General features: G+C 45.1%; 1 protein-coding gene across 1 annotated transcript; it reads right to left on the bottom strand.

Moving 5' to 3' along the window:
• Positions 1-609: 609 nt before the first annotated feature.
• NAA25 (N-alpha-acetyltransferase 25, NatB auxiliary subunit) lies at positions 610-26,822 on the bottom strand. The gene is made up of 24 exons (XM_059863432.1): positions 26,703-26,822; positions 23,953-24,038; positions 22,819-22,957; positions 21,125-21,243; positions 19,450-19,524; positions 18,501-18,608; positions 18,027-18,105; positions 17,504-17,615; positions 16,590-16,679; positions 16,097-16,266; positions 15,249-15,361; positions 12,977-13,184; positions 12,405-12,491; positions 11,380-11,560; positions 10,748-10,847; positions 7,048-7,199; positions 6,437-6,562; positions 5,948-6,191; positions 5,646-5,769; positions 5,210-5,275; positions 4,686-4,783; positions 4,357-4,467; positions 3,811-3,957; positions 610-3,678 (listed from the first exon to the last, which is right to left on the bottom strand). The coding sequence occupies exons 1-24, from the start codon at positions 26,758-26,760 to the stop codon at positions 3,556-3,558; spliced, it is 2,916 nt and encodes a 971-aa protein (XP_059719415.1). The 5' UTR covers positions 26,761-26,822; the 3' UTR covers positions 610-3,555.
• Between the last annotated feature and the right edge of the window lie 10 nt (positions 26,823-26,832).

Raw genomic sequence — 26,832 nt, 5'->3', positions numbered from 1 at the left:
CTCGCCCCGCCCCGCTGCCCGGGGCCACCGGGGGTGCGGCAGCGCTCGGGGGCGGGCGGTGACTGCGATGCCGTGCGGGGACCGGGCAGCGCGCACGGGAGCTCCGCGACCCCGGGACAGCACCACTGCTGGTGCCGGTGAAATAAGGACAAGAGAACGGCTGAAGGCAGCGAAAGGGCAGCAGGGAGAGAAGCCGTGGGATGTGCGTTTGGATCCAGTTGGGCACTGCCACAGCCCTCTCAAGCAGAGGTTTTTGTGCTGCCAGGGGAGATTTCATGCACTGCCAGCCCGCACTTGCACAAAGCGTGTCCTGATCGTGGAAGGAGTGGATGAAAAGCAAGGAAGCACTGCAGAAAGACAGACAGACAGCTCATCAAGTAAAAGCACTGTTCCATCCACGCTCCCTCCCCCAGCAGACATCATTCTGCACCTAATCCCCAGCTGGAAAACAATGAGCATTTTCCCTCATTTTCCATCCTTCCTCTTTGCAGGATCTGCTTGTCCTGCACCAGCATAATCTGGCTTCACCACGGAGCTTACAAAGAGTGCAGACAAGCACTTTGATCACATCCAGACCATCCAGGCAGAAAAACGAGGCAGCAATACTGATTTGTAACGAAACTGACTTTTATATAAATTATAAACCCATCCAGTTTAAAGCAGTTCAGTTGCAGCTGTGTCACTTAAGTCCGTAGAAGGCTGAGGCGTACATATCTCCTACAGTCATAAATTAACAATAATCAAGGAAGAGAAAGTTCAGATAAGGCTGCAAATACAACAAAAAAAAAAATCCCTAAGTTTACTAGCCGTTAAAATAAAGTAATGATTATCAATGATTGCAAAATATAAATGCAATTTTTGAACAGTTAAAAAGTACAAAAATGATGGACAACACAAACAAGCATTGTACAGTTTGTCCTGTGTGTAGACAAAGCAGAGTAGGAGATTTCCACCCTTTATCTACATCAGACACTGATTTTAAGCCAAGAGGAGTTGAGGAAATCTGTAAAAGGATCGTGGCTCATGATCCCAGTAGTATAAAAGCAGTAATTTTTCAGTCTGTAAACAGTAGTCTTGGTAGCTTCTTCTAGGTATGTTTTTCAATTCATCACCCAAAGAAAATCCGAAACAAATAAAAACAAATCCTAAGAGTGGAAAAAAGGGGAACAGCAGCAATGGGTTATAGCTTGAATTTCTTACCAGGTCCGTGTGGGACATATTCTGGAGGGGAAATGCTCTTTCATAAGAAATATATATATATTTAACTGTACACAATTTATAGGGGGAGAGAAACTCTCCCTCAACCAAGCCCCCAGTCAGTGAGTATGGAGTCATTTTTGTACACTGTTTCCTCCTAGAGAAACTACAGCTTGGGAAGAGACAGCCTCTGCTTTTAGAAACCACTGAGTAACCCCAAAGTTCTGTGTTTGACAAGGTTGTCATTCCCAGTGGCTGGAAGTGGCAAGAGAACAGCAGCTGGCACTGAGAACAGTCAGAATTCCCTGTGCTGGAAGTGAGAGAGCCATGGTTCCATCCTGTCCCAGCCCCTGTCTCAGATGACACCAGTCCATCCCCCCCCACAGTTTCAGTTCTGCTTTCAAGGGATGCAGGAAACCTTTTTTAAACCCAGCTTCTGCTTTCAGGCACACAGGAGGATTTTAAATGCTTGGTTCTCCTAATCTTAAAACTCACTCACATTGTCACCATTGCTTATTCATACAACTGAGTTCAACCTGGTGTAGCAGCAGTGGAAGGAAACTCCAGCCTGGGTCACCTGGGACTGTCCCCTGTGTCACCTTTGCTGTGTTTGTGCAAAGCCCTCTGGAATTAGGGGGAGGGGACAGGGACAGCAGCAGTGCCACTGTGGGCCCTGACTGGGAAGGGCAGTGCCTGTTTCTGGCTCAGGGCTGTTCTGAACTGCCTCACCCCAGCACTGGGGTGGTTTTCACTCACCCTGACAGGATCACCTTCAGTCACCAGCCTTGCTTTAATTTAAGGAGCACACCCTCCTTTCAAAAATGATATTTCTATACAACATGACAGTTCTGTTTGGGTTTTTTTTCCTTTGCTTTTTTTTTTTTTTTTCAGTAAAAGTATTACTATAAAACAGACTTAACACATTTTGGTACTCCTCCAGCCCAGAGCACATACCAGACATTGTGATTCAACCATCAGGACATCCTTTACAATTTGACAACCTGCAGACATTCTTCTTTCCCTTTCAGGATGGGGCAAAGCCAAACTAAATCCAGCAAGAGCAGCTATGGGACTTTTTTTTTTTTAAATACAGGGGATTTATTAAAAAAATACTCTCATCAACATTCTAGCATTACTAACAAAACAGAGGAGATGAAAAAGGCAGTCAAGCTCTCTTCAAACTTTAAATCTAGACTCAGATACCTGTGGTCTAAACCAGGAGATGAGGAATCTGTTGGGTCTGACCTGTCCCTTGTATTGCAGGTACATGAACTTTTTTTTGCCTATCAATTTTAGGTTGCATTGCTCTTTGAACATGAAAAACTCCAACAGAAATACAGATTCTGTGGGAGCAGATGATATGGTCACACTTTCTAACAGAAAGCTTCATGGGCCAGTGCTTGGATAATCAAAGTTCAACTGCAAAAAGCAAGCAGACAGGTACAAAAAGGATCTCAGCCTCAGACCACAGCGGAAGCAAAAGTTACCTCTGCCAACTTAAAACCAAAGCAAATAGGATTCCATTTCTATTAAAATATTGAAGTCTTAAAGTTTCAGTAATCTAAATACACTTTTTAAAAGTCATGACATTGATGTTTGACATTAAACTGACATGATACCAGCGCAGTGTCACACTTCACTGCAGCCATTATTTACAAGGTCTCTCTTTTTGTTTTTCTTTTTGCTGAAACACCCATTCCCATTCCCATCTCTCTCTGAAGTTTGCTCCTCATCACATTTGCAGTTTTCCTGAGCTGTGCACAGACACCTCCTCCCCGGAGGATCCTGCCCCAGCTCCAGATGATTCCCAGCCCACCATGGAGGCCTCACCTCTCCCTGATGGACCAACACATGGAATTCTGTCAGCAGGACCAAGTGGTTTGCAGACAAAACAGGCAGCTCCAAGCCAGGCTCAGTTCATCAGAGGTGGCTGAACGTGGACATCTACAATTCCTGCATTTCTAAGGCAAGGACCATACAAAAGTTATGAACACTGTATGGTGATGAAAATATCCTTGGAGACAGATGCTTTACACTGGATTGCTATTGCTGCTTCTAAAGACCATCTCCAGTTGGTTCTAGAGATCAAAAGGGAAGAAAGTGACTTTTCTCCTGTTGCAATATGCTTATGAACATGTATAAAAAGTGGTCAAACCCCAGGAAGGGTCCCTGCTTCTTTTATGTACAATAATTTAAATCAGCTCAATACATCTGTAATACCTAAAAAAATTGTTTCATGATTTTAAGTCCTTCATGCATTATGAGGAAGTTCTGGATTTAAGTGATGGTAGAGTGGATGTTGCTTCTGTCTGGGACTCTGGTGTCACTCCCCTGTGGAGTCTGTCAGGGATGCATTGCTCAAATCTTTAGTTTTTTAATGGTATCAAGTCTCTTTTTCAGCAGCTCTCCAATTTCCTGAACTGAGTGATGGTAACTGCTCTGGACCTTCCCTTGCACAGTCTTTGTAAACTTTTTTTCTTCCTGCAAAGGGCAAAAGAGAAATCACTCACTCCACAGCAACTGTTTAAATCCCCCTTTTAAACTTTCTCCAACACCTCAAACAGCAGAAGGAAATTCCTGAGGACCACGGTGTTTGCACAGGGAATCTCTTACCTGTAAAAGCAGAGTGTCCTTGAGGGACAGCTCTTCAAGTTTTAGTGCAGTCAGAATGATTTCAAGCCCTTTGATATGATCTATTACATTGGAAGTTAATGTCTGGAGCTCAGTTACATAATCCAGGAAATGGGTAAATACAGGTGGCTACAAAAACAAACACAGGTCTTGAATTTATAAACACATACTAATGTCCATTTTATGTAACTCACTTTGTAATATACAATTCTCTTCTTCCCACCAGTGCTAAGCTATAATTTAGCTACTCAGATAAACACTCCCAGCTGACAAGTTTACTGTGGTACACTCCAGGCAGGAAGGTCAATGACACTCTAAACTGTATTTCTCATGAAAAAAACTGTCACATGATGTCACAGATATGACATGTCACTGATTTTAAACAGCAAGAATTAGCCCCAAGTAACCATTACCCACATCAACCTCCACAAGTTTATGAAAACCAGTTCATGTTATCTACCCTGATTTTTCTTCCAGAATAAATAAACTGTGATTAGGGGTGGGGGAAGAGAGAAATATTGTTTGTACCACTGCTACACTGCTTTCTTTTTTTTTCTTCTTCTTTTTTTGCAGGTTGGATTTAAAAGGTCGGAGGACACTGTCACAGTAACTGGATACCCACAGGGCAATGGAGATCGTCTGGAAGAAAGGTAAAAATATGTTCTAAGTTGCTTTTAGAGGAGGCTTCTCAACTCATTTCAGTGTTCCTGGTAAAACTCAGCATGATTAAATTATGCAACAAAATCCCTCATGAGTTCTCTTGATTATCTGAGATCAAACTTGCACTGGGTTTCAGTCCCAACATTTCTACCCTCCAGCACTCCCAAATTTCTCATTTTCAAAGGGAAAAAAAATACCTCAACAAAGAAGACTAAGTTTTCTAAAAGGTTTGGATGAGTTTTCAAGGTGCCATCTCTGACTTCAATCAAATCACCTTTACATTTATTGAACAAGTCTGAAAAGAAAAAAAGAAAAAAGCCTTACTTGAGGATGAAGGAGATCAACTTAAATGTGCATTTTCTGTACACCAGGTATCTGAGTGCAGTGTGCAGAACTGTCAGGGCACTGACCACTGAGTGCTCTCCATCTCCTCTGAGTTCTGGCTCATTACAAACATTTCCACACCCTTGATGAGCCCCCCTGACCCAAGCACCAGGAGAAGAAGCTGCCCAGGCTGGGAGATAAATGCACTGAAGGGCACAGCACGTTCTGAGCATGCAGCAGCTTCAGCACACAAGCCAAGGGCAATCCCAGCCTTGTTCTCAAGCTTTCACAGGGTCTGCAGATGCATCACCACAGCCCATCCCTGCAGACACTCCACAGCCATCCTCAGACAGCCAGGAAGCTCTGCTTCAATGTCTGTTCTTGGGTTACCATTTACCTGTCAGTCGTTCTACTAAAGACTTGAAACTATTCCCTATTCTTTCCTGGATTTCTGCTGAATCTTCTGGAAAATAAAAAAAAAAAAGAAATTAAAAATTATAAGCTACAAACTTCTCTTATTTTCTGCTTCCAGAACTTCAAGAGGCATTTAAATGCAATTTAGTGTCAATACTCAAAAGTAAATGCAACTGCTTTGAAAGAGGAGCCAGTATTACAGCACCATATACTGCAGAAAAATGAAGACTTACGTAAAACATTAAATGAAGGCACTGGCTCTCAGATAATTTCGTTTCAGACAGAAAATTAACACACAAGTAACAGTTTTGAGTCCATATCCTCCAACGCCCAGCAGTTTTCAGACTCAACAGAGACATGTGGCTCCCTCCCACCACACACCACAGCAATGTGGTCAAACCCCTGCCCCAAACACTTACCTAAGCCATTGGTATCTAGTTCATAAATATCACTAACAAGATAAAACAAGCTAGTCTGGCACTGACAGCTGCCATTGCTGAAGAAGCCAGCCATTCGGGTAGGAGGAGGGCCAAGGACAGGATACTAGGCAAGAAGCAAAGAAAAAGATAAAGGTGTTGCAGCTTTTCCTCATCCCACCCAATGCCTGGCACATCTCCCAGTCAGTCACACACACAAACCCAGGGGCAGTTAAATGCACTCTGCAGCCTGCACGATGCATTCACGGCCAACCTTTGGGGAGAGCTTTTGCCTTTATTGGTACCTGGATTTTTTGTTCTAGAAACTTCTTCCCTGAATCCACCGCCGCTTCCAGCTGCTGCAGCAGGGCTCGGATGGTGTCAATCTTGGATGAGACACCGTTCTCTGCAGTCTTTTCAGAGTTCTTTGGTTGGATGGTGTGACCAAGGGTTGGGAGGCCGCTCACCAGCCTCAAGGTTAAAGAGCGGATTCGCAACCACAGCGTTTCCTCCTCCAGGGAGAGCTTCCGATGCTCCTCAGAAATGTCCCTAGAGAAAGGCACCAAAGCTTTCAGGCAAATGCTCCAGGCACAAAAGCCTACCCAAAGCTCCCCAGTTCTGTATGATGAGGAAGGAGTGGTCAGAAATTCAGAAAAATGAATTATCTAAAAGGGCAGCCTGCCAGATGTGGTGGATGGTGCTTAAAGTCAGCCAGCCCAAGGAACACTGAAATAGGGGAATTGCCCTGGAAGGAATTTCTTTGCTATGTGTGAGCTGAGGATATTTCTACTCACCTGTCTTTTGGATCCCAGCTGAACAAGACTGTCAGGTCTCTGTTGTCACGCAGATCTTTCCATGGAATGTCATCCTCCTCTGGGCTTAGACTCATGGACTTTATACTTTCTTCTAAACTGGTTGATCTGTAGGTAAGAACAAGCAGCACTAAATCAAACATCTGATCACTGCAAAGGGAAAGCAGCTCACTAACAGATCCTGTTCTGTGCACTGCTCAGCTCTTCCCTCTGTCAGGAATGTGACACACATGGCACTGACAAGGATGTGAAGGGACAGCAAATCAGAATCACAGAATCCTCAAAGTTGGAAAAGTCCTTCAAGTTCACCAAGTCCAACTACCAATGCAGCACTGCCACCCATGGCCTCAGTGCCCTCCCTCATGTTTTCTGAACATGGTGACTCCACTGCTTCCCTGGGCAGCCCATTCCAACACCTGACACCCTTCCTGCAAAGGAATTTTTTTTAAACCTCCTCGGTGCAACCCGAGACCATTAAAGTCAGAATGAAGCTTTGGGAGCAGAGCTGCAGCTCTGAGATTTCTGCAGGTGCAACTCCCCAAAGGCCCCTCTTGCCCCTTTCCCAGTTTTCCCATGGCAGGAGCTGTACTCACATATTTGCTTCAAGTAAGAGGTCCAGCAGCATCCGCTCGGTGCGAACCTGCGCGAAGTGAAGGGAGGAGTTCAGGCGGTTCCTGAAGGCGATGAACTCCGGGATCTTCTCGAACGCCCCGTACTTGTAGGCCTGGATGATGTATTCTGAGGTCTGCAACACAACACACACCAGCTCTTCCTGAGTGACTTCCCAAATTAGCAACAACCAACACGGTCACTGCCAAGGAACTGCGTTTCTGTGGTTTTTATCAGCCCAGAGGTGCAAGACCTGGCAGATCCTCAATCCCTGGGAGGAGTTTCTGCTTCTCCAAGTCACCCAGGCAGTTTTGCTGCTTTAAATTGGGAATGCCCAGATGCTCCACGGGCAGTGAGGTTTAACAACCAAACCAACACTAAACATCATGTTGTTGTCACCACAATGAGAAATACTTCACAGGGAAGAGATGCTTTTGGAAGGCTTTTTTTCCTTCCTTTTCCTTTTAGATGTGTGATTCAAATAATTAAATCATAATTTCATTGTGAGAAATAATGCCAGGCAAAAGAAATATAGCTCAGATTTTCTGGAACTGACTTGGATGTACATCACATATCACCACAACACAGATGAAAAAAAAAAAAAATTACTCACACATTTTTTATTTCTCTTTTTTATTAGAGTTTTAAATACAGTATCACACAGTGTGTACATGGCACAACACAAACACCAAAGGAAACTCTCAGGGTCCATGGGATATTTTGCTTTCTCTCAGATGAAATGCAGAAATACAAGGCACGCAGCCAATATTTCACTTCAGTCCAAGCAATCTCCAAAAAAAGAGATTTTTATGATGGAGGAACTCCAGACAAGCAGTGTTTTAATGAAAATGTCTAACTGTAGACACAGAGTGAACTATTTCTGCTCCCAGCCATGAGTGATAGCTGAGTTTTTACATCAGAATTACTCCACAACTGAGAAATTCTGGCAAATCAACTATCTTCTTCTCAACAAGCTTATGAACTGCACTGAAGATGAAAGGCACCAGAAAAGGCTTCTGCTTAACTGAATTCTATATGGTCCTAACAGGCTCAAGCTGTCTGGAAGGCTCTGAGAGACCAGAAGGCAACACTCACAGATCCAAAACTCCTTTTTTTCCCCTCCAAACCAAGAAATATTCTCTAGGGAGCTGTCTTTGTTTTTTGTTTTTTTTTTTTCCCTAAGTAATTTGGTTACTTGCACTGAATGAAAAAATATGCCAAATATTCAACAACATACCCTCTGATCAACAGCCTTGGAGAGGAGACTGTCAGGGACTGGGCTATGGGCTCTAATTCAACTGCATCCACGTGGTTTTTAAATCCCCCCAGGACACGCTGGAGTGGTTTGCCTGCAGTATCTGGAGATTAAAGATGGATGGACACAAGAAAATTAGAGAGATTACTGGTGATTCTGCATAGCTGAAGGAAGACTATCTTGAGGAGGATAAAGCTGCCTTTTTAGTTTTGGCCAAATATAGCAATGCTGCCTTCTCTCTCCTCCCTGTCCTTGGCATCCTCTCCCAGAGCAGGAATAGTGGCAGGATTGCACAGCAGCCTACATGGCTGTTACTCATGGGATCACTGTGACACAGGATTCACGTCAGGCTGGGAAGTTCAGCAAGTCAGGAGAATGGATTTATCCTAAGTAAGAAATCTGATTCAGGAGCTCTATTTTTATGCCAGACTTCATTTACATCCCACACCTCCTGCTCCAGGCAGAGTCCCACACACAGCTCTGTGCTGTGACATTCCAGCTAATCTCAGCATCAACCCAGGGAAGCAGCAGCAGCAGAAGTCTGTAAAAAAGGGAACTTGTAAAGGACAGACACCTTTTAACACTGTGATGTGATTGTGGGGCTTGAGTGGGAGCTGCTCCAAGCACCCTGAGCATAAAGGGGCAGCCCCAGCAGAATCACAGCAGCATGGAAACTGGGAGCAGATCCTGACCTTGTGACATGTTTTATGGCAAAGAATCCTTCTTCATCCCCACTCTTGTCACACCATCATCCTCATGGAACAGCAGCCTGAACTGAGCCTTCACCTCCTGCAATTCCTGGTTGCAAGAAGAGCTTTTGAGGCATTTCCCATCAAAAGGATCTTAAGGAGACAAGCACTGCAAGTGTCCAGAGCAGGAGAGACTGGGAGACCTGAGAGCAACATCAGCTCATGGTCCTTTGGCTGCAACACCATCTCCAAGGTATGATGTGAGTGGTTCCAGAGTCCCATTCTCATCTTGTCACATGGGGAATTCTGTCCTCCTGCCACACCACTGCTGGCCTCTTGAAATCCCAACATTTGAAGGTGTAGCAGCAAGGCAACACCTGTTTGGGATTTCTGGAACACGAGTTGTGTTTTCCTGCCAACAGCCACTGGAGACATCCAACTCTTCTCTGCCACAACCACTCCATCATTCATACCATGGAGAAAAACCTGCTCCCAAGGGAACCACACCTCAATTACTTCAGATTGTTTTCCATGGAAAGATGATTTCTTGATGCTTTACAACACAGTGTTCCCAAGCAGAGGAATCACATCCAGAAGTTTTTTCAGTTCACTTTTCCACCTGGCACCCAGCAGTCGTGGGTTTCATTCAGATAGTTGGTTCCAGGGATGTTTTTCATTAACATCCACCAAATGACTTTTAAACAAGACTGAAAAGTTACACCTCAGCAAAAAAAAAAAAAAAAAAGGTGTCTAGATCCAGGGCTTCACTCCCAGGAATCCAAAGCTTCTTAGCAAGTGGGAAAAAATGAGCAAGTGAGGGATGCAGAGCAGAGTGAGCTCCCATCCCACTGAACAATCCATGTGCATCCCTCAGGAAAACCTCTGTGCCAGACACAGCTCACAGGAACTGGGCACAGGGAAATGGCCATGGGAATCCTGTACACAGGAACCACCTGGGCTGCCAACAGAGCAAGCTGCTGCTTTTGAGTGATTTCTGTGTGAGGATCTTTACTGCTCAGTACAGACAATTCCTGTGTTTTTATCTATTGCTGGGATAGTGGGAAAGCAAATTGTGTAACTGCAGAGCCTCTGGAGCCAGCTTAGCCAGTGGCTGACTGGCAGATTTAAAACTGGATTGCACCTTTGTTTCTTAGGAAGTAAAAATAATCTTCTTCACCTCCCTCTCAACAGTGCCCACCCAGGGTGTGAAATACAAATACACAGGACATATTCCCACTCCTCAGCATGGGAAGGTCCCTTTAAAGTGAAGTGCACCCCTCACCATCCACTGAAAACACACAGCTCCAGTGACTGTAACATAAAGGATTCATCATGTGCCATCCCCGTCCTGACCCATCACCACTGCCTGATGTTTAACTTTCCAAAATGCCAAATTTATGACAGAAGCACTTATTTCCACAGGACATTCCACTTCAATTATTGCATAAAATCACAAACATTAATTTAAAAGCAATCATACCTGTTTTATGAGGAGCATTAAAACTGGCTTTGACAGAAAGGAAGCTGAAGCAAAACCTCATGTAACAGCAACTCACAAATCCTTGTAGTAGGAAATGCAGGTTGAGACAACCTTTACTACAAAGCTGCACCTACTACTTTGTTATGTTTTAAACCACTGCATTTGCACAAGCCTTGCACAGGGCTTCTCTAAAGCCCTAAAGCTTCTCAAAGGCACTTTGCTGTGTGACAAGGTCATGGAGGGGGTTTCTTTCAACTTACATCTTTCTGGTTGGAGTGGAAAAACCTGAGTGCAAAGTTGCAGGATTGGGAAGCAGCAGCGTAGTGGCCCAGGGAGCCGGCGTAGCGTGTCAGGAGATAACTGCAACAAACAGCACGAGGCAAACGTCAGCCACTGCCCTGGCAAGCAACTGCACAGGAGACATCTGGACATTTAACAGCATTAACAGCATTCATGGGCAAGTTCAGGCTTTTAGAGGAATGAACTGTCAATTTTTTAAAAGCAGTATGTGAGGGCTTGGAGTTCATGTTAAGGGTGTAAGAGGTGCTCAGTGAGAGACCCCCAGTCACACCACGGTGTGCTGGCTTTCACTGGCATTCCCAAGCTGGCACACCAAGCTCTGACTGGCAGTCAGCCAGCCATTTCACTAATTTCTTTCAGATTAATTAACACTCTAAAATAATCCAACGCAGCTCAAAAATCACACAGGGGAAGATACCCTAGAGAAAGGGGGAGCATGCAGTGGACATGCCTCCCAAAAACCCCAGAACACTTCTGCACAACAGCACACAAAAATGTGACAATGTGCTGAAATCTGGGTGGCAGAGGGTGCTGCAGCTGCCAGGATGGGGCCAGGAGGAGTGAGTGATTATTCTCAGTATGTACCACCCACCCGATGGTGTCGTGCTGGATGTGCTTGGCGTCCAGGCTGGAGTAGAGCTCCGAGACGGGCTCGAAGGCGCCGAGCCTGCAGTAGATCCGGATGAGCAGCAGCTTAAACTGAGCATTGGAGGGACTGTGAGACAGCCCCTCCTCCAAGAGAGTCAGGCACTGCCACACAGCTGCCTCTTCACCTGGTGACAGACACAACACAGGCAGGTGTGAGCAGGGACAGGCGCTGGCACAATTCCCTCTGCCCGTGTTACACGAGGCTCAGAGCGCTGCCAGGGATTTCAGTGTGCCCAAACAACACCTGCTCCAGCACTCCAGCTGCTCCCTGAGGGAATGCTGGGGGAATAATCCCTCCCAGGGAATATCTAGCTCACATCTGCACAGAGCACACTGCAGGCAAAGTGACCTTTCCTGATGAATCCTGGGCTGTTTGGGAATTCCAGCTTGCACATTGCAAAAGAGGCAGGAATTGAAGAGCCCACATCCACCTTCCTGCCAGAAACATGACCATGGGTTTAGTCAGGTTAAAGACTAAATCTTCCTTGGGAAAGACAAGGGTGTAACAGATAACTACATGGAAGGGCAGGAATATACACGTGGACACCCAGCAGCGGACACTGTGGGATTAAGAGACTAACACAGGGAGCAGGGGTGGAGTACAGGCAAATTTAATTCAGGAGACAGGTCCCAGCAAGTCTAGAAACAAGGGATTCAAAAAACAGAGTATGTCAGGAAGAGAAAGAAATGCTCTCCAAACACTTGTGCTATCAGAAAGGAGCTGTTAGCAGAATTTGTGCAAAAGGAGAGAAAAAAGGACTCAATCTGAAAAATTAAATCTGTTTCTAGAGATGAGTGAGATTCAGGGAAAATACCAGCTGATCAGAGGGATTCCTGAAATACCCAATTTTGAAAAAAACAACCAAAACAAACCAGAAAGTTCCAGGCCTAAGAAGCCACAGGGACACAGTCTCCCTGTCCCAGCCTCCCACAGAGATACTGGAGCAAGGCACAATTTTGGGAACATACCTTCCAGCCACAGATCAAGCAGCAGGTGAACTGCAAGCAGGCAGTAATAATCTGAAAACTGCAATTCAGTTTTCAAACAAGATTTCCCTAAAAAGAGAAAAAAACCCAGTTACCTTTGAATTACTAAAACTAATTACTAATTGCTGCCAGCTGATCTCACAGTCAGGGTTATTGAGTGGCACCAGGATCAGAGAGCACCACAATTTATAAAATCAGAATTGTCTTAAAATCCAAACAACTTCACACATCACTGAGTGGCCTTTGGGGCATCTCAAACATTGACATCTGCTGGAAGAAGAACTGACTCCCACAGCTGCAAGATTTACAAATTAATAACTCTTGACCACAAATGTGTCCTATGTGCTTCAGTGAGAAAACCTGGCTTTGCTTAAAAGCACAGGCAATCCTGCAAAGTACAAAGAGACCATCTGAACTACCCAGAAAAGCCTTATTTATCTCTAAGATACATGGGTGAAAAGAAAAAAATAAAAGGAACCACAATTCAGGGAAGGTGAAGGGTAGAATCAGAAAGGAGAAAGCCAAGTTTTATCAGCGTTACAGATTTTCCTCACCAAACTCCAACCCGTGGCGGTATCTCAGCATCAGCTCCCGCACCACTGCCAGCTTCTGCTTCTTCTCCATGGCGTGGTAGATCCCCAGCAGCCTGGAGAGCTGCACCACACACAGGTGCTGCTGCAGGGCCTTGATGTCACCTGGCAGAGCCACCTCGTTCTCGGCCGCCGCCGCCAGCGGGATCACGTCCAGCAGCTGCCGGATGAACTGCAAGAGAAATCCTGATGGCAAAGGCTGCAGGGCTGCACCACATGGTGGGGAAGCAGCATTTCCTCCCTCCAATCAAACCAAAAAAAGGCAAGGTGGGAACTTCCATGCTGATGTCACACTGAATCCGTGGTTCAAGAACGGCCTTTGAGATTTTTTTTGAGTTGCTTGAGGTTTCATTAAGTTTCATCAAACAGATGGAGGGAAGAACAATCAGAGGTAGGTTTCCAATTCATTGATACACCAGGGAGTTCAAGCACCTGTTACCACTCGTGGTAATAAGAGATGCAATTAAAATAATTAGTTACTGACAGGCTTCTCAGCACACTTCCAGGCAATGATGGTTCTGCTCTGTTACATTTTCCCTCAGCTCTGAAGTAATGTGCAGTTCTCAGTGAGGTCATCAAGTCTGATTAATGACTTCTTTTTGCAATTAAGCTGTAAGAAAAGCAGCTTCTCATTGTTTAGTTTTAATGGGAGACAAAAGACTCCTCACAACACACAGGGCTGGGCAGCAGCTTCTTGCTCTAAAATCCAACACTGTCTGCAAACTGAAACCTGAGTTAAAGCCAATGAATTTGGTTTTACTACACTTGGTACTGACACAGAAGAGCTGCATCAAATGCAAGCCTGAGGCAAAAAAGCTCAGGAGCAGCATCAAGCACAACACACACCAATTCCAGTTTTCCCAAAGAATTTGATGAATGCTGTGTTGACAGATCTTTTCAGTCTGAAACTCTGCCAAGCTGAGCAAGGTCAACCACACCACTGGCACTACTGTCCAATTTACACCTCTAGGAAGTCAAGGCTGGTGTCCTGACCATTCTTTCTGGACTATCTCACATGTCAGTGGCCCAGCAAGATCATGATCTCAGCTACTGAAGTGGAACTCTCTTGTCAAACCTCAGCTCCTCGTGTCCTTGACCAAGCTAAACTGCTGCAGATGCTGCTTCAGGGACAACCAGAACACCAATCCATCAGTTTGACACAATATATATTCCAGAATATATTCAGTAAATCAGCTGCAGTTTTAAGGCCAGACAGAATTTTGAAGTCAGAGTCATGGTTTTACAAGCACTGTGACAAAACTGAAGTCTGAACCATTATTAAATATAATTTTTCCACTTCTGGTTTTGAATTTGCTCCCTGGAAAGTTAGGATGAAACCTGTTCAGTACTTCAGGGTTCCCTTACAATGGAATCACCATTTCCAGGACTAGGAGCATCCTAGTTCAGCATCCTCCTGGCCACATCTCTGGCCACTGGGCTAAAACCACACCTTGAAACATAAAACATCAGCAACAGCCACCCCTGCCAGAGCCACTGCTCCCATCAGCACTGGGGCAGTGGGAAGAGCTTGAAGTCAAAAAATACTTCAATAAACCAAGAGAACATTGCTACCTACACTTTGTTTACCAACATTTTATCCCCAGGCTCTGGCTGATCCTGGATTCTCTGCCCTCCCCAGTGCTGATCCCTGGACACAATGGCTCAGACAAACACTGGGGTGAGTGACAGAATTCCCAGCTGCTGAAGTCACTCCAGGCTGCTCATGACTCTGCACAAATGGGCTTTTCAGAGAAACTCTTTTCCAGAGAGCTGTTTCAGAAAGAGATTCTGGAAAAAACTGCCATAGGTGCCTCCATGACCCCTGGATTGGGGTCATTGTGCCCCTTCTTTGGCACTGCTACAGCCAAGCAAAGCATCTGTGACATCCCTGCACGGGATGAGGGGGCAGCTTCTTCCCATTAAACATAAACTTTGAGCTCAAAGCACCCTGACACCTTGAAAAATGGGAATAAAAAAGCCAAAGGAATACCAGATCTGAGACTCTGCAGGATCAAACTTAGCTTTAAGCCTCCAGTAAAATCCTCTGAATGAAACTTCTCAAGTGTTCAGATGTTCATGGTATTTTCTACAGCACAAAGAGTTCTCTGAATTTCAAGCAGAAAGTAAAAAATTGATGTTTTCCAGTCTTTTAACATGATCCACAGGTATTTTAAGATAAAGGGACCAGAGTGCAAACAACCACTGCAGTTCCTGCCACCACTTGATATTTCCTTACCTTTGTGTACTGGCCGGGTGGCAGGAGATCCACAAACACTTTGAGATCAGTAAAACAGCAGGGCTTGTCCCCAAATTTTTTGAAGTACTGGAACATTAGTTCCTCTGGATCACCTAGGAAAAAGACCAGGTCACCTTTTTAACACCCTCCAGTAAAAGTGAAATCTGTAAAATCACTATGACAAATCTTTGTTCATCCTTTCTTTTCCCCCCACCTTCAGGATTACAGAGTGATTTAGAAAGCAGAGAGCTGCACTAGTGCAGATTTTAACAGAGCCTCAATGTCTCTGGTAACCAAGGACACATTAAAAAAAGCCCAAAAGCTTCATTCAAGCTCCTTTAGCAGATAAGAGCTCAGCAACCCAGGCAGGCACACGCAGCCTCCACTTCTCTCACCATGGCTTCTTTTGGGATGGAAAAACAAAAGGAATTAGGAAACAGCACAGATGTTGCTCTAATCACATTCCCTTTCATTGATTCCCTAAATGCCATTTAAAAAGCAAAACCTGGCCCTGTTGCCATAAAAACTTAAATCAAAACCCACCCAGAGATTCCAGCATTAAAACTGCAAGACTTTCCAAGAGGAACACAATGTGAGTGACTGGATGCTCCTAAATCCCTGAAGTCCTTTTGAAAACCTCCCTGCTGGCTTTTCCAAGCCCTGGAATAATCTGAAAACACCTTCCTTTCTTCAAAGTTCATCTTCCAATGCTTTTCAAATTCTTTACAAACACAACAACAGGTTATCTCTTCCTAATGAAACCTGTCTTCAACTCAGTGATTTAGCAGCAAGTTTGTGCTCTGTCTCCCTCTGTGCAGAGATGAGCTCCTCCCCAGGAGGGCTCTTACCCAGCTTGTACTCATCATTGCAGCCCCGCTGTCGCAGGCGCCTGATCAGCTCCAGCTTGGCCAGGTACGGTCCCCGCAGCGGCCGGGAGCTCTTGGACTCCTCTGCTATCCTCTCCTCGATGAAATTCACAGCCTGCTCGATGGAGCAGTGCACCTCCCCCTCCAGAGAGCTGCAAGCACACAGACAAAAGGTTCTTGGAGAGGTCCCGCTGATAAAACCTGCTCAGCACGCTCCCAGACAGGGAAATGATGGATTCTGCAACTCAGCCACCACAGAAAACGTGAGCTGGAAGAGTTCTATGATGTACAAACTACTTCCATAAACCATTCCCAGCCTCCAGATAAAAGCAGGGAAAACACACCAAACAAAGTAGGGAAAACACATCATTTGGGCTCTGACATCAAGAACTCATTCTAATATTGAATATATGAACCCAAACAATTTGCTGTAGGACAAAGGGAAAAGAAATCCACAGCAAAATTCTCAACTTACTTCTCTTCCTCTGCTGGAGGTGTCCAGGATTCATCAATGAGTTGAAACACTGAATCAAAGTAAGTTATATAAAACTGCCAATCATCTGAGCTGAAACAAAAATCAGGCACAGGACAAAATTTAGGGAATTGCCAAAACAATTAACAGCTAAAGCCACGTTTCTTGCCAAAGCTGAATTAAGGAATAACACATAATCATATTACAGAAAAAACCCAACTGTAATCATAAAATTGTTTCCCCTTGAAAAGGTCTCATCTTAGGAATACCATCATCCTGAATTTCTGGAAACATATTAAGCAAAACCATTTCAATTCAAAAGTGAGGCAAGCTATGAACTCTCCTCCTAAAATTCACATTCCAGTCAGAGCTCAGCAACATCCCCACAAAACGTGAAGGCAGAAGTTTCTCTTCTGCATTTAACTTATATCTAAGATGAAAGCACAGCTAAATTCAAAAGCAAACACCACATCTCTCCTGACAGCTCTGAGACAGATTTAATCACACTGGAATGTTCTGTCTCCTGATGCATCTGCTCCAAGCATTAAATATATTTCCCACAATGAAGTCTGGCCAAATGGGAGAAATTTACGTGCAGAAAATTTAATGTAAATCATGGACAGGATGAGAACTGCAAAGTCAGAGCTAGACAATCAGCACAGAACTTAGAAATAAGGCAGTAAACAATCTTATTGCATTCATGTGTTGCCAAATTCTGCCTGAAAAAAAGCAGCAACTCCAGTCGTGACCCTGACTCTCCCTGACCTTCACCATGCCTGGCTTCGGAGTGCAATCTTTGGAAAAGCTTCCCAATATTCTCCTATTTTAACCACAAAAGCCACCAAACAAGGCCATTCCCAAAGAGCTAAAGGTTTTTGTTGCATCTCTTCTGCAGGACTGCAGGAATCCTCTCTCACTTTTTGAGCAGCAGCCTCCTGGCCAGCGCGTTGCACTCGGGCCACCTGTGCAGCTTCTTGTACATGGCCATGCACTTGTTCTCCCGGCTCTGCAGCTCACTCGTCAGCTTCTCTGCACAAAAAAACATGCAAAGCTCAGCTCAGCCCTGCTCCAACCTTCTTATTCCAGCCCTCAAAGATATCCCATGGAAACCTCCACATCCCAACTCCAAGTGCATTTTAATCTTCAGTTAAACTCCTCTAAAATGCAGATATTGAAGACTTGTCAGTTTTGAAGGTGGCAGCTACAACAAAGAACACAATCCAAATTTACCACTGCAAAGCTCAGCCTGAGTAGTGTTTCAATACCATAAACAAAGGTAAAACCAGGCTGCACAAACATCTCCAGAGTTTACACTCAGGTTAAAACTGGTGCTAAGTCAGGCTTCCTAAAATTTTTTTTTTTGAAATAGTGGACAAGTCTGAAGTAAAGGGGAACTGCTGTATTCTCCACACTACTCTGATTTATTACAGGATAAATTACCTCCAAGTTTTCCCCTCACAACATCTAAGGCTTCCTTGTACTTCTCCAAACGTTCCAGGATCATGTAGTACAGTTCCACCTTAAAAGAAAGATGAAACTGCAATCAAATTTGCCAGGAAGATCATACCCAGGTGTGCCAAAAGGGAAAATAGGGGATACCAGGCCTGCACAGCTATCTTTAGTATCCCCAAGGGTGCAAGCCTCAAATTTAGGTCTTTTTTTCCATTCTTAGTCCTCAGGTTTTTCCTGGAGCCTCCCAGAGAGCAAAGCACTTCATCAGTCAAATCAAACACCAAAAATTGCCTCAGCCACAAGATCCTGAGGCCCTCCCAACCCCCTGCTTTTGGTTTTCCTTCTGTCCCCTACAATCACATTTAATTCCAAAACACTGTTGATTATTTTACGTTTTCCAAGGTAATCAAGTTCCCTTAACAGTGCATTCCTTGTCTCAACAAAGCTCAAACCAAGCCTTACTTCAGCCTCAGCTTCAATCTTGTCCTCTTTCACCATTTTTTCCACCATTCTTTCAGCAAGTGGCAAAAACATTGTCTTGGAGAGGTTTTCATCCTGTGCTGAGATAGACTGAGGAAGAGAGGGATTATTTTAACAGCTCAGCAACTTTCTGTGATGTCTCACCCATTGCTCTTTTCATTTAAAAGAGGAAAAAAACCAAGCCAGGTGTTCCAAAACCCCCAGCCACCTGTTTGGAGCTGCCATCTGTGACCTGAGAGTGCAACTGCTCTGGGAAAAAGAAGCAATAAAATTGCTGCTGCATAGAAAAGCTCATTTTTGATCAGATCAACCAGAGCCCTGCATGTCTGAGCACAAAAACCTCGTGGTAAAAACATGGAGCCAGAACATTTTTGTGTTTTACACAGCACAGGGTTCTAGAGGATGTGATTTAAACCCTCCAAGCTTATTTTTGTTTGATTTTATGTCTGATTTTTAGTGCCCAAATGTGCTGCCTCAAGCAGCAGCAGCACAGCTGATCTGTGCCTATTCCTGCAGACTTGCTGCTAATTCCAGAGCTCTCATTTATTCCCTCCAAGAGCTTTTATAACCTCGTTAAAGAGCAACAATTCTGGCTGAGAAACTGCAGATAGCTGAGGATTTATTCATTATCTCTGCCAAAAGGACAGGTGGACATTAGTGCAGATGAGAGAATAATTCAAGTTGTATAAAGGTGGTAAGGCAACAGTTAAATTGGATTATAAAAACATCTCAGAGTTTATTTTGGACCACAACAATAATGCTACTTAAGGAGGGCTCAGTCTTTCTTCCAGCATCACAAAGAAACAGCTCAAACACACATTTTACCCAAAATCATCATGTTTTCCCTCAGAACATTTCTGCACCAGCACTGCAGTCAGGAAAAAAAAAAAGGAAAAGAAGCAGCAGCAGCCAAACCCAATATTGCACACACCTGCATGATCAGGCTCATCACAGACCAGAAATAATATGGATTTTTGGGAACAATCTTATAAAGTGCCATTCCAGCCTGAAAAACAGAACACACAAGTTTCATCATCCCTGAAATAGATTTATTGCTCAATCTGGTGATGGGCAGCAATGATGGGAGGGGGTTTGCACATGGCAGGATTCTCCCCACTCGTGAGCTCTTCCCTCCTAACACACATCCCTGAGGAAAACAGAGGGTGGAAATGTTTCCAAGGACTCTGTGTAGGTCTGACAAGAACAGCAGCAAGCACTGACTGCCCACACAGCTGACAGCTTTAACTGCAACTGGGAACTCCAGGAGAAGCAGATTTGCTCTCTGGGAATGAGGGGATTTCTCCAGGGCTGCAGGACACAGCAAACCCACCCCTGCCTCCAGGAGCTGCCCTTCAGCTCTCACCTCACACCCACTGACACCCCCAAACTTGGGATCACCTCCATGAGCAAAGCAGGGGGAGCAAAGGTTGAGCAGAGCCAAAGAATTCAGGATTTCCCCAAACACATTAACAGCTATTCCCACATTTCCCTCACAGTGCCTGTATGTAACAAAGGATGAGACTTTCACCCCTACAAAATCTGTAATCAATTTCAAGAAACTACACACAATATTCTCCCTCCACAGCTGGACTTTTGTCCCAATTCCCTGCCTGCAGTTGGCATTTCCCAGGGTTTTCAGCTGGAACACCCCAGAGCACGGGACACTGGGGTTTATTTTCATTCCCTAATCAGTCACCATCCACACACTCTTCACATCCCTAAATCCAAAAGCACAGGCCAACATCCCACTCTGACAATGTGATATTGATAATGATGATTTGATTCAATTGATATTGAAAGTAATTTAATGAGCTCCACATTTTTATGTCACTTCAGACATACAAAAGGTCACATAAATGTCAATTATTATCTGTGGCATTTTCTCCACTCAATGATTGTCATCTATCACATCCAAAGTTTGGGTTGTACCATGAGGTTTCTCATTTCAGGTACAACATAACTCCTTTTAGCTATTTAAGCCAAACCTGTCACAGCAGGAACAAGAGGGAGTTTAGCACTTATTTCTTGGCTCTCTGTGCTTTTTTTTTTTTACACAGAAGAGTGAGCACACAGGCCTTGAAAATCATCTTCCATTTACAGGCATTCTCTAGGCACCTCATTTGGAAGGGATGAAAACAAAACCAACCAGTGTGACCCTGTGCTGCCAACTGACAGGGGATATTTCAAGAGCTTTTTAGTTTTTCTTCACTGAATGCCATCAATACAAGTTGTATTTTAGATACTCAGGAAGAGCATGGGGAGGATTTATCTTCCTAAAGCTATCAGAGAACTGAGGCCCGAATCAAATGTGAAAACATGGATCAGAAGCTCTTCTTAGCTGTGCCTATTCCAGAATTCCTTCATTTTGTACTGGAACTACAAAACCACAGATGACTAAAAGACACAGCCTTAAGTTAACAAAACTTCTGTCTCAGACAACCCACCTCCAAAAATGACGTTCAAACCTCTCTATAAAAACCAAGAATTTAATTTCTGCATTAACCCAGCTCCGCTTTTGTGGAAGATTACTCGTAACACATAAATGAGAGTAAAAGACAGAGAAAAATACACTTTAAACCATCCAGAATACAAATTTTTGGTCATACCTGTTGCATTTTCTTGTATTCTCCAACCCTGGCATAGGCCATGAAGAGGTGGGAGTGATACTCTTCACTGTTGGGGACCTTCTTCACGGCTGCCTCATAAAGTTTAGTCACCAGCTCAGCTAAACCAAAACCAGATGCTAGAGTTAAGACCAACTTAGGAATATTTTAAAGCACAGCTCCCTAAAGGGCAGGGATGCTCTGAACAGCAATTAATTGCACTCAATAGCTCCCAAAATGTTGCTCTGTGCAAACCTCAAAATAGACTCAAATCAAAACAGAGTTCAACAGCAGCAACTGAACTGCTCAGGAGAATTTTAGGTCTGCTTTTAAAGTAAGGTTTCTCTATTTTTTAATAGAGCATTAAACTGAATGAAGGTTTCTCCTGCTGGCAGAATGACTGCTCCATGTGAATCATGTATCAAAACAAACAGTTTCAGAGCCTAAAAGCAAATTAATTATTCTTATCACAGGTTTACTCATATTAATCATATCCTGCTATTTCCCAATTGCCTATATCAGAACTCTAAACAATTGTTTCACACTAAACTTTTTAATAACAGGTCTATCATGATAAAATACTTCTGATAGTACCACATGCAAAACTTTCTTACATTTTCATCCTTCCATATTCTTTTTTCTTACACAAACAATTGTAGCTCAGAGTAGGAACAGAAAAACAAATGTAATTTGTCTTTCACACAGTTTATTCATCCCTGACACAAATATAAAAACTATCTAATTACAATTTTCTTGCAGGACCAAAAGTGGAAGTGCCTCACACCCATCAGTTCCTGAGTTACAGAGCTAAAAGTTACAAAGCTCAGCTTAATGGAAGCTGTTAACAATCACAGAGGGGCTCTTGTCATTCACAGGGGTTCATGCTGAACTCAAAAATACACAAAAAATGTTGGTATTACTCAACAAATGATGCTTTAACTTCACAAACACACACACAAAGAACCCAACTGGGAGAACATAACCAATTGCTCTTCTGCAGACTGATGCAAACACCCTTTTCTGGAGCTGTTTCACCCATTTATCATTTCTCCAGCAGTTCAACAATAAATTTTGGTGCTACCACCCACCAAACTCCACAATAAACACTGGTACCACCACACCACACTCCCCAAGAAGCTGCCAGAAACAATAACTGTTCAAGCTGCAGAAAAGCAGGACAGGAGGTCTGGCATCTTTCAGAAAAGCACAGGAAACTTTCCTCCATCCCTCCAACGCTGATGATTCAGTATTTTGAAAATACAAATCACTGTGAGGAACCTGACAAAGCTGATGTGGCCAAACTGGGAGGTCAAGATTTCCCTCCTGATTTTCACCACTTTCCTGAGGCTTTTCATCACACTCTGTGGGATTTGTCATCTCTGTCACTCTACTGACAACAAATTCCTGTAGTTTCACTAACAAAAGTGAACTCCCATGCTGCTGGATCATTATCAACATGCTTCATTTAGGACCTGCTGCACAATTGTGTTCATAACAAGCCCAAATGAGGATTTTTTTGCTTTATGAAGATCACTCCAGCCTTACAGGCATTACAACAGGCATCACTTCAATTCTGAGCCTCTTAACAGTCTCTCACATACACAAATCCTGGATTTTACACGTTTCCCACCAAACTGTGGGGCACAAACCTTCTGGAAGAACACAAAGAGAGATTTCTGGGAGAGGAACAAACTCACGTCTGTGCATTTCCCGGTACAGAATGGTCAGTGCTTGCAAGGAATTGTCATCTGTGGGTTCAAGTGCTGCTACTTCTTGTGCCAGGGCATAGGCTTCCTCCTGCTTGCCAGTCCTCTGCAAGCCAATGGCCTTCAGCACCTGTGGACACAACACAGGCAGCTCTCAGAGACACAGTTTGCATTTGGAAACCCTCTCACTCCTGCTGGGAACAGCTCAACCACCTCATTTTCCCTCTGCAGAACTCGAGGATTTATTAAGTTTTTAATCCATATGGCAGGAGAGGGAAACACCAAAATGCAACAACATCAAAGAGAGGAACTGACTTCTTAATAAATGCTGAGGGTGCCCCGAGGCATCACCACATGATTTTCTCTACCTGGAGGCTGCAAACTGACCTGTCCTGGCAATTTTCCTTACTTTTCTTTCACTAACTGGCCAGAGAGAAGTGACATAAATCAGATTCAGGTCAATGACACTCCCTGCAGCTTGGGAAGCTTTCAAAGTGTAGAAGTGGAGTGAACAGCAGAGGGAAACCCCCAGGGAAATGAGAAAAGCAGAAAGAGAGTCACACATTCAGGAAAGGGAGGACCAGAACCCTTTCGCTCAGTAGAGAAGGTGGTGAACAAGCAAAAGAGCAAGTGCCTCCAAAATCAGGGAATCCTGGAGTGCTTTGGGTTGGAAGGGACCTTAAAATCATCCAGCTCCATACCCTGCCATGGGCAGGGCTATTTCTATGGCCCAAGTTGCTCCAAACTGGCCTTGAACAATTCCAGGGGCACCCACAGCTTCCCTGGGACACCTGCTCACCTTGGAATGTTTTCCTCAGACATTTCCTCCCAAGGAGATGTTCTGATCCAAACTCCTGCAGATGGGCATCCCAACCCCAAGGCTCCAAGAGGCATTTTTAAAGCCCAGCCCACCTGCCAAGGCCACCTGGAGTGTGCAGACAATCAGCCCAGGTGGAACCAACACTCCAGTCCCTACCAGGTCATTTTCAGACAAACAAGATACAGGGCAGGAACAGAGACATTCCAGAGGGCTCAGAAATCACAGTGGAAGCTCCCAGAGAAAGGGACAATGGGACACCCTGAGTCTCAGGCAAAATGAGCTCAGTGCCCCCCAGTCCCACTCACCTTGGCACAGTGAAGGTCCTTGTGCTTTTTGAGCAGTTTATCTGCTTGCTGGATTGCCATTTTATTATTGCCATTATCGAGATAATCTGCAGAGGAAGAGCACACACAAAATCACACCAGAACACCAAGGCCATTCTGGAAAGCCACCTCCAATTTTACCAGAGAGCATCTGCTGTCCCACCAGCAGCACAAACCACATTTGCCCTGTGCAGCTCCTCCTAAGCCAAACATTCAGGAAACTGTCATTTCAGGGATGAAGGATTCATCTCGTTGTACTGGTTTTAGTCACTCAAACAAACAAGCTTTTGTAATTACTCCACACAGATCATTACAGCAACAAAAGAGAGCCATAATAGAGAGGATTCTGCAGAAACAGCTCTTTGCTGGCAGTGCAGCTCCAGTGCTTTAGCAGGAAAAGTAGAAATTAATTTGGTGTGTCTTTGGGAGACTTTCAATGACTTTTAACAGGCAGGAGGTTAGAAACCAAACACACACAGAGCAAAGTGGGAAACACTTGTCCACAGCATCCATACCTCAGGATGAGTAAACCTGTCCCCCTGGAGTACCACTACCCTTCCACCAGACAGGTTTTGAAGACACAACTGTGAAGCATCACTACTTCCACTATCTCCAGACCATTTTCTCCTTTTTTAGCTCAGAATTACAATTTTCAGGTTGATCTTCATGTTACTACACAATTACAACCAAGCAGTTTTAGATCAGGACATGACCCCTACATGCTCCCCTTCCCTCAAAACTCCCTCCTCCCTCAGCAAACCCAGCTTTGCTGCCCCTCATGTGCCAGGGGAAGGAAGGGGCTGCTCACACTGCTCTGGCCTCTCTCCTGCCAGGTAACAGAAATGACACCACACACCTTTACCTCATCAAACCTCTCGTTCCCATTATGAGCCAGAACTCTTTTACTGAGAGGTGACCTTTGGCAATCCTCAGCAGAAATTGTGCATCTATTCTGATTTACAGATTCCTATTAAACAGCTCCCACATTTGCTCCTGTGCCCAGGTGGATGCTGTATTTAAAGCAGAGATAATTGGGCTCCTGAGCCCATCCACAGCAAACCTCTCACGAGGCAGCCCTTCCCCACTCACCAAAATAAACACTGTGGCATGAAATCCAGTTTGAAGCCACAAATTTCAGCTTAGGAAAACCTCTGTGTCACTTCTAACAGGAAAACTTTGAGGATTTCTCAGTGAAGAGGTTTCAAAGGTGTGGAACATCAGAGGCTTCTTGCTTTAAGGCTCTGTCACCCAGTTTAGTGACACACAAATTATCCCCCACGCTGAGCTGCCTGACTGGGATTAACAGCTGTGCCAAGAACATCTCAGCTTTGGGTGCTCCAAAGCAAATCAAATAACCCTCAAACCTCTCTAAAACTCAGCAGAATGAAGAGATTGTATTTTCCAAACGAGTCAGGTTGTTGGAAGTCAAAGCAGCTTCCAAAGGAAATGAAGCTAAATGAAAATAAACTTCAGCCTATGCTAGCTCATAGGTGGGGATGTTCAAAGGCTGGAAATGAAACACCTGAACCTTCAGGTGAAGGGAGAACAAGTCAAGATCAAAGATAACCAGAGCTGTCGAGGAATGCTGGGGAAGCACGGCACAAACCCAGGCACACCTTGAAATCCAGAGGCAGCCCCTGGACCTCGCACTGCACCTCCCCAGCTGCTGGTGGGGAAGTTGTGTGTGTTTATTACACGTTTTATTTCGGGTTCTGCAGCACCACAGCCTGAGATCAAACCTTGCACTGCAGAGAATGCTTTCCAGAACAAGCAGAAAGGAATTCTAAAGCTCTCTCCGAAATGAACAAAGCGAGATGCTCAACATCATCTGCTTCCATATCAGCTGAATTAACCCAGATTTTTCTGTTAGTACCATTTCTCACACAGGTTATGACAAAAATAACTGCACATCAATGAAACTGCCAATCACAGCACGGATAGAAAACTAAGGAAAAAAAACTAAAATCGTTACATAAAGACAAACTGCACCGAACTTGAACACTTCTAATCGAACAAAACCATCTTCCCTCCCTTTCCTGGAACGCATCGCGGACTCAGCCTGTACTGCACCATCCCTCTGCCCCAGCAAAGCACATCCCAAAGCACGTCCAGCCCAAACCAGGGCAGCTCTCTGCGTCTCTAGGCAGAGGTTTTTATCCCTGCTGAAAAAGTTAAGAACGTTTTCCCCAATCTCTATCAAATCTTCAGTTTTAGAGACGAAACGATACCGTAGCCCGGGGAAGTGTTTTCCTTTTATTTCTCCATATTTGCATAGAGCCAAGCTTTGCCTACAACCTCCGAAGCAACCCCAAGAGCTCAGAACACCCTCGGAAATATCCGGGAACACAACAACGCCGGACAACTCCCAACGACACCGTCCCCTTCCACTTCTCTCCTGCCTCCCAATTAATTCCCCCAACAGCGTCACCGCTCCGTGCCACAACATCCAGCAAGACTCCGGGGCATCCGCGGCTGCTCCTCCAGGGATTAATCCACTCCCGGCTCCTCCGCGGCAGCGCAACAAGCTCCGGCCGGGGTCACCTCGGCTGCGAGCGGCGGCGGCTCCGCTCCCCCCGGGCCGAGGGAGCACCCCCGGGGCGCCGCGGGACCCCGGCCCGGCCGGGCGGGCGCCGCAGCCCCGCAGCCCCCGCGGGGCCGGGAGCGCGGGAGGGCCGCGGGGGGGCTCGGCGGGGCGGCGGCGGCGGCGGGGCGGGGGCGCGGCGGGTCCGTACCGTAGATGGGCCGCAGGCGGCGGTCGTTGGGGTCCTGCACATGGCCCCGCGCCGCCATGATGAGAGCGCAGAACGCAGCGCGCAGCCGCGGCCGGGGGCGGGCAACGGCGAACGGGCCGGCGGGGCGGGG

This window comes from Haemorhous mexicanus, chromosome 19, assembly GCF_027477595.1.
Source record: "Haemorhous mexicanus isolate bHaeMex1 chromosome 19, bHaeMex1.pri, whole genome shotgun sequence".
Lineage (NCBI taxonomy): Eukaryota > Metazoa > Chordata > Aves > Passeriformes > Fringillidae > Haemorhous > Haemorhous mexicanus.
The sequence above is the reverse complement of the archived record's forward strand: the minus strand, read 5'-3'. Positions and strand labels throughout refer to the sequence as shown.